The following is a 16,966-nucleotide window of genomic DNA, read 5'->3' as shown; positions in this document are numbered from 1 at the left end:
AACTTCTCCCATGTTGCCTCTTTGACTCGTCTCTAGTGAGCAGAGGGCTGCCTTAGCTTTTCCATCCATGTGCTTGGCAAGTAGTAAGACCCTCTCGGTCTCGGTGGTGTTAGAGTTTTCGAAGGGAGTCTTTATTTCCTCCAACCAAGCTTCTGGCTCTTCCTCAGTCCACTTGGGGACTAGGGAATTAATTCTTGATATTAGAGCATTTGGTGCAGCAGGTGTGGGGTTGGAGGCTTGTTGAGTAGCCATAGGTTTAGAACTTTTCCTTTTGAGCCTTCTCCAGCTCGTGATCCTTCTCCTTGAGAGCTAGCTCACTTTCCGTGAGGGTTAATTCATGCTGTCTATTCTTCTCTTCTCTTGCATCTTCCATCTGCCTCTGTTCTTCATCATACTTCCTCTGTTTTTCTCTTTCTTCCCTCTCCTTCTTGTCCAAGTCATCCTGCTGTTCTTTACCCCTTTGGTGAGATCCTGTCCCATTACACCTGCCTCCTTCCCCAGATCCATGAAGGTTCTGTAATGTTCTGTCACCATGGTTCTAGTAGGTTAGGATGTGTCAGGTCGTCTGCCTGGGATGACTGGCATTACTTGTGAATTGGGGAAGTGTCCCTCAGATTTGGGTGGCACTTCAGTGGTGTGGCACCTTTTCAGTAAGGTGGCATAGTCTGTGGCTGAGTGTGCCGTTCAAAGGCCACACTTATGGCACTCTGTATCTCGAGGTACAGGTGTGGCTTAGTCACACACGACTTTTTTTGTCTTTGGTGGCACTGGGATGCCGGTGCATTCCGAGGGGTCAACACTTTTGGAGTACAACTAATTGTATTAAGGGGAAATGCACTCTGCCAAGTAGAGCGTAAGTAATAAGTAGAAGAAAAAGGAAAGGTAAGGGGAAACAGATAGGCAAGCATTTCATTGGGTTATGACTGTGCCTCAGGTTAGTGGCACTGTGGAAAAGAAGAGTCAATGTTGGTTGCTTTGGCACTCGTGGGTGATTAGTTCCTAGTACTAGCTGCTCTTTCCTTTCATGCAGAGGGAGGAAGGCTTTTATGCTCAAGTCCGGATAAATACGGTAGATCCCACTCATGGTGGACAGCTATCAATAACTGTGGTTAATTCTTAATTTATCCTCAACTGTTTATGGGGCAGAGGTGTGTTTTTTTTCTGTCGGCCCATTCTTTCTTCTGAAGATGGTGCACATACACTCAGTTACTGAAACGCTTTAGAAAGTGAAGGAAAGAGAAAAGAAAAAGAAAATGAAGTAAGTACTAACACAAGTGCGTAAGCAAAGCTTGGACTGCATTAGAAATACGAGAAAAAGAAGGAAAATTCAATGAATACTAGCAGGTTTTCTTATCTTGAATACTCTGATTAATTTGGCTGTTAGGTAATGGGTTATCTGCCAATATTAGCATGCCCTATTACACCATGCCCTTATTAATTCTTGGTAATATTCTTTAATTCATGTACTTACACATATTAAATTATCTTGAGTTTCTTTTTATTTCCTTTTTATTTAATTTCCTGCTAAGATACATATTTGTATAGGAACATCTTGTATACCGGGTGTTTCGAAATTAGAGCTCCCCCCTCCACAGAACAAATGGAAAGTTATGAAATTTTCTGCTATAGCCTATCTCCAAGTACACTATTTTAAGTTTCTATTTTTCATTTTACATTTCTTGTATTTTCAGACTGAGTGATGGAGTTAGATACAGCCATGGCTAACGACTTGGAGGAAATCAGATGGATTGACCAAATCCGGGCTATAACCTTCAGAGAGGCCAGGGATGCTGGCACATCCTTCATTTCACGTTCCTGGATAGCTAGATACATTAAAAGAGATGAATCATTTGTTAAAAGAAACTTGAACAAAAATCCATATGACTGTCATTGCGAAAAGAGTGAGAATCTTGGAAGGCCTGAAGTCCTTTCTCAGGAGTCAAAAGACATCATAGCTGAGGCAGTGGGTAGACCAAGAAAGTCTTTACATAAATTGGTGCTTGAACTAGAGACAAAAAGGGGAAAGAAGAGAAGTTATAGTGCTATATATCATGAGTTGAAAAAATCTGGTATCACGCCATTTCATGTTATCAGCAAGCCCAACATCACTCAGCAACAGAGAGAAGACTGTGCATGGTTTTGTGGTTCATTTCTTAAAGATTGGGATGAAGCTGACTTTCTCCATGTTGCCGCATCAGATGAATTCTTCATTTACACAGTCAGGAAGCCAAATCATAAAAATGACATCATTTGGGCTGCAAAGTTGGATGATATCAGTGATGACGTGTGCTATCGCCAAGTTGTGAAATTTCCTGAATGTTTGGGAATTTTTCTCTGTTTCACAGCCAAACAGTTAACGTGCATCATCAAAGAAAAAGGACAGTGATGGAATGGTGAATACTTCAGAGAAACTGTGCTTACTGGTGGAGTATTTCCTTTCCTCAAAGATCCTGAAAATGTGTTATCTGTTGAAGAAGTCAGATTTTTGCATGATAAGGCACAATGTTTCAAGGCTCTTCAGACACAGGAGCTGCTTCAAAACAGTGGTATCGATTTCTTCTCGTCAAATGAATTTCCAGGTAGCTCCCCTGACCTTAATGTGTGTGAAAACATTGGTAGTATCTTAAAGGATCGTGTTGAAGCGCGCACAGTGAACTATGATGGTATACCAAGCCTCAATGACCTGCGAAGAGAGGTGACCAAAGTGCTCAGGGAAATGGAGTTTGAGTCTCAGTTTTTTTTGCGATTTGCTGAAATCATACCCCTCAAGAATGCAGGCTGTTGTACAGGCAGATGTAGGCCACACAAAATATTAAATACTCAGAGAGAAACTTAAATAAATACCTGCTCTTGATTACTTTTGTTTTTGTCCATATCAATTTTAGTTTATGCTGTAGAGAGGGGGGGCTCTAATTTCGAAACACCCTGTATTTCCTAGCTTTTATATTCCTGACTAATTGGCCAACTTTTTTTTTAAACACTTTGCATAAAATTATATGTACCTAGTTTTCCCTTTAATTGAAGTATTTATTATCAAGAGTTGTGCAAAGTATTTGTCAGTGCATATGAATGGGAGATTCTTTGAGTGGGTGGGACTTCTGCTCATGACGTCACACAGGAGTCACAGTGGCCGGGTAATGTTTACACCAACACCAAAGATTTAAGATGGCAGCTACGGGTTCGCAGGCAACCCCTTTAAGATGGCGGACAAATCACGTGACCACACTCAGCTGATAGCTAAAAAAAAAAAATAACGCTTTTACTGGGGCGAGTTGGGCAGACGCCGACTGGCTGAGGAATACCAATCTCCCACCTTACTGCTATGTTATTACAATACAAAAGAACAAACACTTGAATCCCTCTTACAAAACCAATGAGGCTATGTGGGAATGCAAGTTTAAACTTAAAAGACCACAAATGTGAGTTACTTTACTTTATAAAGACGGAAAACAAATATGTTATGATCTCTTTTTTTATTTCTTTTCCGGCATCATAATTAAATCCTACAGATGTCGGCCATACTTACTGCCGGGCCCTTCACGATGCAAAGGAATGGACACATGATGTCTTAACTGGCCTGATTTACGTTAATCTAAAAGACAAATTATGAAATTAAACACTGATACAGTTATTTACATTATTAATGGAAAAGAAGTTTAATGTGATTTCGCACGAGGAGAAGTAATTCTTCATGATGTTCAGTCGGTGGCCTTCTCTCTAGGGCTGACACGGTTGCTTTGTGATAATATCCTAGGGACTTAGGAAATTGTCCGTTCTACCTTATGAGAGAAGCTATAGGCACACGCCCTCCCCATTCCTTGTCTTGCAATAGCCAACTAGTTCAAAAATTTAATATCATGCATTACTCATTGGCCGGTGAATAGCAAAACATTAAATCTGACTCGGTAACTTACTGCAACCTTGAATGGAGTCCGGGCATGCCTGAACTGTGCGATATTTTTAACTTGCGCAGTTTCTGACTTTTCCTATACGTAAATTATAAATCCATTCATTTACTGCACATTTTCCTACCTACTCTAGCTTCTTCATATAACAGTGATATTAATATTACTTACCTTGGCCTGTATCCTTCTTTTCTTGGGAGAATATCTCATGAAATTAATATGATCTGACTTTTATCTTTGAATTAATATGTATTTAATTTTCCAAGTTCTTTATATCTCTGTGGGATAGCTAGCATGAGCTGATTAATTAACAACAGAGATCATGGCGAGATATTGCCATTGTTATGTGGGTCCTTTGGCTAATGACTTTGATAATTAGTCACTTTAATTTATATTGCCTTGCTTTGCCTAAGACCCATCTGTCAGTTAAGGCTAAACTTAACTCCAAAGGACAGATAGTGAACAGATCAGATCGCCAGTTAACATTAGTTAACAGAGAAAAGAGGTTTATTCATAACCACATGAATGACTTTAGCAAACTTACTGGAACACTAGTGTCAAAAAAAAAAAAAAATGAAATGGGTTATTTACGGGAGCTAACAGCAGCTCAGCACATAGTCCGACTTAGGACAAACTTCAGTACTAAATAGGATGAATGCAACAGATTTACATGCCTCTCAGACGCTGTATCAGGAATTTACTGTAAGGTCAAATTAAGGCTTCTTGGTACTAATGATGCAGATTCCTCTCCAAGAAAGAGGACGTTGTGCAGGCCCAAGGCATATGTAATTCTGGAAAAGATGTATCCAGATAACAATCTTGCATTGCAGAAACTCTCACTTGTCATTACTTAATCACAAGGGGATAATTCTTAGTTCAGAAATAATACTTTTAACGCCATGGAGGATAAGTTATGTGACTTCACTAGACAACACTAATTGTACTTGATAGATGACTGTTTAAGAGAGGAAAATTTGAACAAGGGAAAATGAGAGTTGCAGTCGAAGGGAAAGAGAACAGGGAGCAATTGTCAATTCAAACTTACTGCTAGGTTAGCTAATGCAGTGATCAGTTGCATAAGATTTCTTGGTCCATTGAAATAGCAAGTTTCTCCTTGGTTTGAACAAAGTAGGGAAAAACAAAGAATGCTTGGATGGCTGCCCAGTCACGTCTGGACACTGTGGCGGCTGCATGGAGAGTCCCGATGCTGGGACATTTTCTCGCATACTTGCTTCAAAACTCCACCTACCCAGGGCTTGACCTGAAATGACAATAGACTCGCCAGTACAGAGGATAGAGAAGACTGAGCTGTAGGTACAGTACCTCGAGGGCCTGTCCTAGCAAAACTTATCCCTGATTTACAGCCCTCTTAGCTAATGTCTCAGCATTTGAGATCTGGAATTTGAAAACACTTCTAAATCGAAAACACTGCTTCCCGCTTGCTTCTTCGCATGCTACAGCCTACATTGTCTGCCCCCTTACTTTAACAAAGATAAATTTCTTGTATTGATTAAAGCAAGGAAGAGAGGTCAAACAGGGAATACTTTTAATAATATATATGATGTTCCATTTATAAGAGACAAAAGCATTTTCAGCCTTTAATTCATGGCTATCATTAGGGCTATACTAACTCCAATGTGGAACTACACTCAGGTGAGTAGAGCCAAAAAATTCAAGATTAAAAATAAAGCGTCCAAGAAATAAGTATTAACAAAGAAATATCACAGAGGATGATTTTCCAGAGGGTACTAGTGGCCTGCCTTGCTATTTTCTTCAGTTGGACCGGAGAAGATAGTCTGGAGACACCTGACATTCAGAGTAGACTGCTGTAGTGTGTTCTCACAGCTTCAGCAACCATAAGCACATCCACAAAATGCTGGTGTGTTGCCCAATTGAAGCAATGGGCTTGAAGTCTTGTCCTAAGGGATGATATTGTGTGCCCAACATAGCTTAAATATAGAGGCTTACAAGCCTCCAAATATTTAAATTTTTTAACTATGCTGGTCCTTGATTCTTTGAATCCATCAGTGACGTGTTGTTCTTCATCACATGGGGGGTTACTGCATTAAGGTGACTAAAGTCTCTCAGCAATACTGTCACACAGGGTGCCTTTGGTTTTACCCCATTGCTGATGGGTCTCCAAAGGGTATCTGCTTCTAATATGTTGGTTGTCCTGTAATTAGTGTTGGTGGTAAGGTGTTAGTTTTTTCTGGTACTTTCTGGGAAGTTCCTGGCTTATTAATGTAACTTCCATATTCTTCCCAGCATATCCTCTATCATATTGCTGAGGTATCCATTATTTGTCAACATCTTTCTCACATGTCCCAGTCCCACGCAGACAAATTCTTCGATACTGCAATGAGAGAAGGTCTTATATAAGGTCAAATGAGAGTATTTAATATCTTCTTTACATAATTGATTCAGGCAGATGTCTTATGGAAGGATGCCCTATATGACTCCAACCCTCCCTCTTTATTAAATTATATATATTATAATATGAGATTATGTGTATGTTTTGATTTGATGTCTATGGTTTTGAGATGTCTTTATTTCTTACAGATAAGTTGTGTATCATGTGATTCTGAAATATGTTTTGATATGTTTTTTCCATTTGTTTAATATATTGTGAAGTATATTAAAATGAATACTGAGTGTTATGAAATCGAATTCGTAACATGCCGAGTAGAGAGAAAGGTTAGGATTCTTATCACTTAGCCATGTCTTAATGACACAAGTGTTTGGGGAAGGCAAAAAGACAAGGGTCTCTTGTGACGAAGTGACAGATATCAGCCAGAATTCTTATTACATCATTGTCGTGTGTGTTTATTCCATAATTATTATCTCTATGCCAATTATGTTTTCCATAATCTGAGGAGGAGAATTAGGAAGTGAGAGAGATGAAGTTGACATGTTGACAGCCGACCCAAATTGGTCAAAGTACTTTTCTGTGTACACAGGTGTTTTGAGTGGAACGGATGCTGTCAATCTTGAGATAAAGCGCTTGAAGCTCCAGACCTGTATGTATACCTGTATGTATAATGTATGTATTCTTTATGTATCATGTATACTGAGAGATGGAAGAAGAAATCTGTTATTCAAAGAATGAAGGGACTAGTTAGTAACCCTTTAGGACCCACCATATATATACAAAGGGAAATCAGAGAGAGCCAGGAGTTGCCTTGGGGAATTCAAAGATAGCAGTTCTGTCTCTCTCCCTCTCTGGTTCAGTATTGTGTCTAAGGGTATATAAAGTATTGGTTATCCTCCTTCCACAAAAACATAAGTTTTGTCAAATTCACCCACGAAGTGTATACATTTTGTAAGAATGATCTAAGGTATTTATATTGTGCAAGCATTGTGAAAATGTCTTTTACTATTTTCTGTTGAAGAAGGTAAGATTCTTACTTGATATATTTTGTTCTGTTATTGTGATAGAGAATTATTATTTTGATAAGAGGTGGATAATATCTCTTATAGTGAGTTCTAATGTATCTTGCTGCTAACTATTTTTTACTAAGTGCTAATAATTGTGACTTGACAGTGTTGTCTTTGAGGAAGTTTTAGAAAGACGTGAGTTTAGCCTTTTTGTAAAATTGAAGGTAATCTTTTGAGAGATTGATATAATCTTTAATCATATTTTGTCTTAATGAAATTGCTGATGGTATATTTCCATTTTTTGCATATTTCATTCTCATATTTCTGTGTGTAATTTCACAATGTTAACCAAAGATTTGTGTTGGTGATTACTTAGAGTTTTGCTGGTGTTAATTTGCATTATTGAGATTTCAGTGCATACTTATTGTTGAGATTTCAGTGAGTATCTGTATTGATTCCCATTTAATAATATATTAGTTAACACTTGGGCTAATTGCAGATGTTCAGATTTATATCTAAAACTTGAGTGAAAGTTAATGGTTTGAATTTTACTTAATTAAAGTGATTTCATGATAAATTAAAGTTTTGTGACTTAATTTTGGTTAAGAAATACACAAATCTTACACTGTTGTCAAGTAATGGTGAATCTATTTGAGATTGTGAACTCTGCTTATAACTTTTGAACTTACAAAAAATATTTGTCTGTGTAAAGTTTTAAAAAGCACAGTGTTTCATTTTGACCACCAGTGATTAGAGATATTTGTGTGTGTGTACAAGGTAAGTGATATATGTGTTTGTTCACCTGAGACTTATGTAGGTGAAGCAGAACCAGGGAAACAATTATAGTATTTGTTGGAGTGATGCCCTTTTTCCCCTAGTCTGTTTATAGTGTATCAGTTGTTACCTCACCCATAACTTGATAAATTTAGATTGAATTTTCAAGTGTTAAGCAAGTTTTAAGGGATCACTGTACCTTTAGAGTATTCAGTCTTAATATTTTTGTTATGAGGTTTCAAGTGTCTGGCTGAAGTGAGGTAAATTTTTTGGTCTTATTATTTGTGTAATAACCAGGTACTTGATTACTTCAGATAATATATATATATATATATATATATATATATATATATATATATATATATATATATATATATATATATATATATATTATATATATATATATATATATATATATATATATATATATACACACACACATTTTGTGCATGTATGTATGTGTACACGAGATCAACTCTCCAATGGTTTGAACTTGCAACCAAGTTGCTAGGAGCTACGAGCACAAAGCATCACCAGTTAAGGAAATGTGCGGAATAAATTCGAGAATAAAAGTGCTTAGGAAGTCAGTATTCATGAATTAGTATTCCCTGTAGATTATCGTATCTTAACAACTGTAAACACTGATGCTGAAATGTTTTGTATCGATCTTTGGTCAGTCATGAATACTGACTTCCTAAGCACTTTTATTCTCGGATTTAGTTCACATATTTCCTTAATTGCACATTTTACACTTAAACCCAGTATCGTCAACAACAAAAAAATTTACGATCATTTTCTTAACGATATTGGAATATGGAGACTTGACTCTATGCTCAAGAAAAATAAATACCTAATTCCTGCTCCCCCTCCTTCCTGTTCCCGTATGCCCTTACATTGCAACATCTGTTGGGTCTTCACTAGTTACTTGCTCAACTGCTTCGGGGTTTCATAGTCACCAGATTCGTGTTCACTCTCTGGATGGCTAAGGGAACCGACCTTACTAAAATAGCCATCCACACTTCATTTAACTTCTTGGGATCTGGATCTGATACAGCATCTGACATATTAAGTGCCTGATAAGCTTCAATAATGCGATCCCAATTTGCTCTAGATTTCAACTAAACTGTTTTTCCAATGATGGCATTAGGAATATTCTGATTGACAGATATGTTCGTCTTAGTGGCACAATAGTCCGAAGTGCCTATATATTCACAGACCTTGGACTCAACGATAGCTGGGACATCTGTGAATTTGAGGTTAAATCTATCACCAAACATATACGTAGGTACCTTAATTAGCTGCACAAAATTGTAGGATACACAGAACTCAAGAGCAGGCCGGCCATGTTCATCTGTGGAATTTGAATTGAGCCGCTAGCTGTGCTTTGAGTTGAAGTGACCACAAATGTAGAGAAATTAATTCTTATAGTCGGCATTCTATTAGCCATGAATGTGATGTCATGTTGCAATATATATATATATATATATATATATATATATATATATATATATATATATATATATATATATATATATATATATATATACACATACATACATACATACATACATACATACACACATACATATATACATACACATACACACATATGTATATATAAAATATACATATATATATACATACATACATATATATACATACACACACATCTTACCTTTTCGGTTACTGCTAAGGCAATCCGAAGTGAGTTAGAGCCATTTAATGTTTTTCTGTTATTCTGACTGATTTTGTTTCTTAAAACTGAATATTGCTTATTTCAGTGTGTTGGGTTAATATAACAATATTATCGTGACTTTTCCTTCCTTTTGACATTCCTATTCAGTATTTACATTTTTTTTCTTTTTTACCATTGAACTCGGTTTTGTTAACTGCTTATCACTCGTTAACAAACTCCTCTCTTCTCTCTCTCTCTCTCTCTCTCTCTCTCTCTCTCTCTCTCTCTCTCTCTGTGACACATGATTTCGATCTTTCAGGCCGTATGATCCTGCAAAGGAGTAGGAGGCAAGTAAGTCATGTGACGTACATACCACCAATGGGAGCGAGGAGATTCCATGACACCACACGCGAGTCTTTCTTCGATTGGTTGACACCTCGGAGTCGTCGCGGTACTTTATCATTTGCTCGGCTTTAAGGAAAAATAAGAGAGAAACCTACAACCAAACAGTTTCTTGTTGTTGCTGCGATATTTTGTTCCCATTTGACGTTTTCGTTGTATTTTTACTTTCGGGTATAAAATTATATATCTTAATCATTATATTCTCTCTCTCTCTCTCTCTCTCTCTCTCTCTCTCTCTCTCTCTCTCTCTCTCTCTCTCTCTCTCTCTCTGCTTCGTCTTTTGTTTGAAATTCACATGTTTAAAACTGTCATCCAGCTTTGGCATGCAAGCTATAAAATTCAATAAACCTACAAAATCAAAGAAATCTCGGTTCCTTATACTGTAACAAATCCATTGCCCTTTCATACCGCAACCAACCTTAAAACAGGTATGAGATTATCTATACCTCGACCAATTTTGTTTCATCACCAAGCCGTCATTTGAACTCCGGCCTACAGCATTGTCTCCCTCATTGTATCACGACAATCACACATCAACCTGCGTAAGTCGGACAAGATAATGAATATCCTGCCGGATGAGGCAAGATAACCAAGATGCAATGTCACTGGTCTTTTCAGTGACCTTAGTTCAGAGTTTAACTCGATCTAACCTCAGGACTACATGCAAGGTACCAGATCGAGTTAATTAAACTCTGAACTAAGGTCGCTGAGTTCAGAGATTAACTAACTCGATCTGACCTCAGGACTACATGCAAGGTGCCAGATCGAGTCAATTAAACTCTTACCCAAGGTGGCCTTGCATGTAGTCCTGAGGTCAGATCTAGCATCGGTGATTTCAGTCACTGCAATAAGTAGTATAAGTTCACATATGGGAGACCTTGACGAGGTATCCCCACCCTCTCCGTGGGTGGGGGATATCCGTTCTCTCTCTCTCTCTCTCTCTCTCTCTCTCTCTGTTGAAAAATTATATTCATTAGTCCGTTACCGAAAACTTGGGAAGACCAAATTTGCCCTCCATTTGTGTCTATCTGACTGCCAGTCCGTCAGTGTGTTTGTCACGGCTATATTGTCCTTGCAAATCATCCTGTACTGATGAAGGGATTCCAGTAAAACTTTTTTTCACAAAGGTAAACTATTATGTTCGGATGTGCATGGAAGGAGTTCGTCCATCTGTCTTTCAATCCGTGTCAAATTTATATTGATACCGCCATTCAGCGATAAGAGTAAGGGATTTCAGACAGAATTGGTACGAAGGTAGACCAAATTGGCATAGTGCAGCAGAGAGATAGTCCGTCTGTTCGTTTGGCTGTCTGTCCATCAGCATGTATCGTATGGGTACCTTATCATCGCACCTATTTGATTAAAGGAAATTCATTCAAACCTATTAGAAAGGGTAGACTGTCATATATAAATATACATGAAGTATCTCTCTCTCTCTCTCTCTCTCTGTGATTTAGTCAGTCTGAATGCCCTTAGAGAGACTTTTGTTGGTGGTCAGTAGTGGCCATGTATTAATTTAGCAGTACTATCAGAGTGTTTGTGTTAATAGTGTTTATCTTGTAAAGCTTGGAGAAAATCTAAACCTCAGGAATGAACATTTAACACTTCATGTTGTAGGAATAGCTTCAAGGAGAGAAAGAGCTTTTTTAGACATGAAAATGACAAGACTAGATATCAAAAGATTGCCGTACTTTAAACATCTTTTTTAGAGCAATGTTGATTGACTAATAGAAATAATAATTTGCAGATTGTCGACATTAAAGGCTGTGGGAATAGTCCTAAGTTACTAGCTGTAGAAACTTTAAGGGCAAAGCTTTATGGGGAATATTTTAGGAAAGTTGGAACATTAATATTGCTTTCGATTGTAAGGTAGTCTGTTTTTAAATTAGAAACAAAAGGCCTTGCTAAATGTGAAAAGAAGTTGAATGAAAATATGCAGGAAATGGAAAGACCATTATGGAAAGCAATGAACAAGTCAGTGTTGCTGAAGAGATAGAAATACTCTTAGAACGATTAGTGGGAAGAACAGAAATGTGTAGAAAAAATTTAGAAGGAACTAGAGACGGGAAATTTTGAGAGACAAAATTAAAATATTGCAAATTAAGTGAATTCTAGAAATGGATCAACTTGAAAGTCTAAAGGTGTGACCTAAACGGCGAGATAGAGATATATAAAGAACACTGAAAATGATAACATCAAGATAACATAGGTTGTCTGGATAGAAAAATAGTAATTTTTAGGGATGGAAGAAGACAATGAATGAGTTTTCCTGTGAAAGAAACGTCTCTCTCTCTCTCTCTCTCTCTCTCTCTCTCTCTCTCTCTCTCTCTCTCTCTCTCTCTCTCTCTCTCTCTATCCTCTTTTGGGTGAATCGAAACCATAACCTTTCGTAATATGAATGTCTTTTCCTGTAATACCACAGTGTAATATGAATATAAAAAAAGGCCCATAAAACACTATTTAAACTTTGCAACCATATATTTCGGGCACTTGCTTCTGTGCCCCTGTTCACTGGTAGAATATGGACAGATGAAATGTTACAAGGGTATATATAACAAAACATATATAGGTGTGGCATTGTCTCCGATGGTATGCAGGTGACCGTTTCCTAAGAAGGAGAGTAACCAATTCCCTAGTGGTTTTTGGCCTCATTAACTCCCGTTTGGCGACGATTCTGGAGGTCTTGTTCTCTGGGCCACCTTCTTCAGAAGAGGTCTAAGGATTAAAGCGTCGATGTCGTCCGATTTCCAATGTCCTCCTGACAAGTTCATGTTGTTGGTTTGATTGATGATAGCAGATTCCAGCATCTTTCCTTTGTTGGGACAGCTACTTTTGAAAACCATCCAAACTATTATGAAGTATGAAAGGATATATGCAAGGCTTTCTAACGTCTTGTATAAAATCAAAGGTTTTTTATAGGTTATGGAATAATACGTTTTCATTTACGCCTAAAAACACCACCAATTTTTGTCTCATCATCCTAGAGAGTTAATTTGCACTTGATATTGAAGACTTGCCTGGTGGTTGTGTTTAGAATGCACAAGATAATTGGTGTCCAAAGGGGTAATGTGAGTTCATGGGGCACATTGTGGCTTGATAAACGATGTATTAGTGAGTGAAGGGCAAGAAAAAGTTTCAAGCCCGGATGAGTGGAAACAGATATTTCCGGTAATGGGAATGTCCACAATTGCGCCCTCAAAGTTTCCTGTGTAAAGAAAAGTTGTTGGTCATTCAGTGTACCTGTACCGTAAGAATCTATTCATTCCGCCTGGTCCTCAGCTGAATGACAGAGGGCGATTTATCGAGCTTAATATCGTTTCTAGAGTCGACTGCAGTACAACTGGCAAAAGGAAATACAGTAATATAAACATTAACGTTGGACGATTCCTCCATGGACCCCGTAAATTTGTATATGTTTATGAATGTACCCAAGAGTACCGTTGAAATCGATAGTCTTCTTCCTCTAACGCTGTTCCTATTGTCAACTCTCATTGTACATTTTTGTTGAATTATATATATATATATATATATATATATATATATATATATATATATATATATGTGTGTGTGTGTGTGTGTGTGTTGTTTCTCTCTTATGCAATTTCTGTTGCAGCTAGTGGCGTTGTTCGCAGATCCTATCTTTTTATCAAGGCCATAATTAGCCTATACTTCTTCTTTTTCTCTTCAGGAAAGCTTCTCAGGAATAAGGAAAAGTTACTCAAGAATCTTTCCATTTACTTTTTCTAGTTGATGGACCGTTTCCCCACCTCTCGGCGGCATCTTCAGGACTGGATTACAAATTGACATACGAAGTTTTTATTACTGCATGCAGACTTTTGAATTTTAAACATGACGTCTCATTCTCTCGCTCAAGGTCTGGACGGTAACAGGGGCATTCCTGGTGATCTGTTGGACTCATCGTGTGCTGCAGCTTGCAGCAAAGGACGTGGGCAAAGGCGTGACTCCTGTCTCTGGCCAAGTCTTGCTTTGCTTTGTTGTTGGCAGTCATGTCCAGGGGTGTTCTGAAGCTGGTGTCTCCCTTTGGATTCTCACAGATTTCCTGTGGTGTCCTTGAAGAAGGAAGGATGAAGTCCATGTTCCTCTGTATATTTAACACAGGCTGTTGTTGATTTATACTCATGATCTCTGTGCTTTCTAATAATTCTTCTAGTGTCGTTTTACAGTCATAGTCGTCAGTGGTAGTGGTGCAACCTATGTAGTAATTGCTATGGTACATTTAAATTTGTAGGCTATGTCAATTGACTACCACATCTCTCTATGGGGACTTGCTATTTCACATTACAAGGGTGCTGACTAGGTTTGGGTGGCAGTAGACACGTGAGGAAATACTCTCATCAGGATTCATAGGTGTCGTACCGCTAGCAGTTATCCTCTTCATGGCCTTGACTCATCTTTGAACTGGCTGTGATATGTGGTTTTATAATACAGTATGATGCTTCTCGGTGAGGTAGGCTTTGCCACTGGTGTGCTGGCATACACATCCAAATGTTTTCATATGCATCCTTCTGTTAGATTGCTGTCATATCCATTATTAGTTAGGAGCTGCCTAACACTTTCAAGCTCTGCGTGAGTAGATTTCCACAGAGCATTTATAAGTGTCAGGGCACTCCACACAGGCATTAAGGAACCAACCCACATTAGTTGCCTTTTGGTACACAGTGGCTTTGTACCAGTCTCCTTTCTTCTCGACATTTACATCCAAGAAGGGAAGTCGGCCTTCGACATCATATTCAGTAGTGAAGTTTAGGCTAGATTCCCTCTTCAAGGCATACTGTAGGCGGGTGGCTTCTTCATCCATATTGATGGCAATGAAGATATCATCTGTATATCAGGCATGTCTTCGGTTTCAGATGGGAATTGAAGGTTCTTTCCTCGACATCTGCCATGCACATATTGGCGGGGATCCCATGGTGACACCATGTACCTGTCGAAAGAGATCACCACCGTGTGAGAGGAAGGTGGCCTCCTTGATGCAGATGTGGAGAAGATGTCGAAGGGCAACTTCTTGTAAGATGGTGTGGCATCCCTGTGACAGACTCTCCTTAAATTAATATCAATGGTTTTGACCAATGGTATGTTCATAAATAGATTTTCTATGTCCAGCGATGTGATGGTAGAGCTTGGAGATGCAGTATTCAAAATATTGATGAACTCTACTGGGGAAACCATCGAGTACCCCTTAGGGATGTCAGGAGTGATGATCTTATTTAGTGTCTTTGCTATTTCATGAGATGGAGAGTTAACTTGGACAGTTATAAGGTGCAACAGGTTGCCGGCCTTATGGGTCTTGAAGGTGCCATAACAATACCCTGGCCCATAGTCTTCAATGATTGTAGAAAGTTTAATAGCTCTGTTATCAGAATTTATCTTCTTGATTGTCGCATTCAGGTTTCTCTTCAGGCTTTCGGTAGGGTCCTTGCGTAGGGGCTGGAATTCCTCAAGATCATTCTGAATGTCATCCACTTTATCATCATATTCGTCATGTTTCATCATGACATAGACAGCAGTCTTATCACCTTTTCTGACGATGATGTCCAGATGTTCTCAAAGCTGGCAGGTGACTTCCTTCAGGCAGTGGCCAATGATCTTAAACTTATAAATTCCCTGTTGACGTCTGACTTTCCCAACGAGTTCCACCTGGATGGTACTAGAGAGGGTTACATTTCCTTGGGCCTGGAGAGAGAGCAAATCATCTATAAAGCTTTCCACTTTGTTGCGCTTCCCTTCCTCATGGGGCCTTTTAATGAAACGACAATTAAGGCCAAGGTTGAGAAGCTGTTTTTGTCTATCAATGTCTGTACCAGCCAGGTTAATTTATCTGTTGAAAGACACCTTTAGTGATCCTGTGAAATTCTAACCCCTAAGCAAGAACCCTACTGAAAGCCTGAAGAGAAACCTGAATGCGATAATTAAGAAAATAAAATCTGATTAAAGAGCTATGAAACTGCCTATGATCCTGCCTTGAAGAGAACTCTAGCTTAAACTTAAATATTGAATATCGTGTCGAAGGCCAACTTCACTTCTTGGATGCAAATGTGGAGAAAAACGGAGACAGGTACAATACTACTGTGTATGAAAAGGCAGCTAATGTGGGTTGGTGTCTTAATGCCTGTGGGGAGTGCCCAGACACTTACAAACACTCTGTGATAGCCGCATATGTGAGACTTGCGATTACATACTGTTCTTCATGGAAAGCTACTCAAAAGTGTCAGGCAGCTCCTAGCTAATAATGGATAAGACAGCAATCTAATAGAAGGTTGCCTATGAACAGTTGGACATGTATGCCAGCACACCAGTGACGACACCTACCTCACCGAGAAGCATCATATTGTATTACAAAGCCGCATATCACAGCCAGTTCATAGATGAGGTCAAGGCCATGAAGAGGATAATTGCCAGTGTCATAACACCTACAAGTCCTGACAAGAGTATTTCCCCTGTAGAGAGATGTGGGAGTCAGCCAACATAGTCTACAAATTTAAATGTACCATAGGGATAAGTCAAGCCCTCAGCAATTATTACATAGGTTGCACCACTACCACTCTACACAGGCGATTGTAAGCTGACAGGAACCAAGGGGCAATATTTAAACACTACTTAGACGACCACGACCGTAAACCGACACTGGAAGAATTATTAGAAAGCACAGAGATCATGCATAGAGAAGCCTAGTTCCACAAATTGCAAATAGCAGAAGCTGTGAGTACAAATCAACAATGGCTTGAGTTAAATATGTAGAGGAAAACAGACTTCATCCTCCCTTCTTCAAGGAAACCACAGGATGTCCATGAGAATCCAAAGGGAGACACGAGCC

The 16,966-nt window shown here is 38.6% G+C and overlaps 1 protein-coding gene across 1 annotated transcript; it reads right to left on the bottom strand.

Annotated features, from left to right (window-relative positions):
• Window positions 1-256: 256 nt before the first annotated feature.
• On the bottom strand, window positions 257-14,368 carry LOC136854428 (splicing regulatory glutamine/lysine-rich protein 1-like). The gene is made up of 2 exons (XM_067130723.1): window positions 13,941-14,368; window positions 257-524 (listed from the first exon to the last, which is right to left on the bottom strand). Exons 1-2 carry the CDS (start codon window positions 14,366-14,368, stop codon window positions 257-259), a joined length of 696 nt encoding a protein of 231 aa, XP_066986824.1.
• Between the last annotated feature and the right edge of the window lie 2,598 nt (window positions 14,369-16,966).

Source organism: Macrobrachium rosenbergii, chromosome 29, assembly GCF_040412425.1.
Source record: "Macrobrachium rosenbergii isolate ZJJX-2024 chromosome 29, ASM4041242v1, whole genome shotgun sequence".
Taxonomy (NCBI): Eukaryota; Metazoa; Arthropoda; class Malacostraca; order Decapoda; family Palaemonidae; genus Macrobrachium; species Macrobrachium rosenbergii.
Note: the sequence above shows the minus strand (reverse complement) of the source record. Positions and strands in the feature narration are given on the sequence as shown.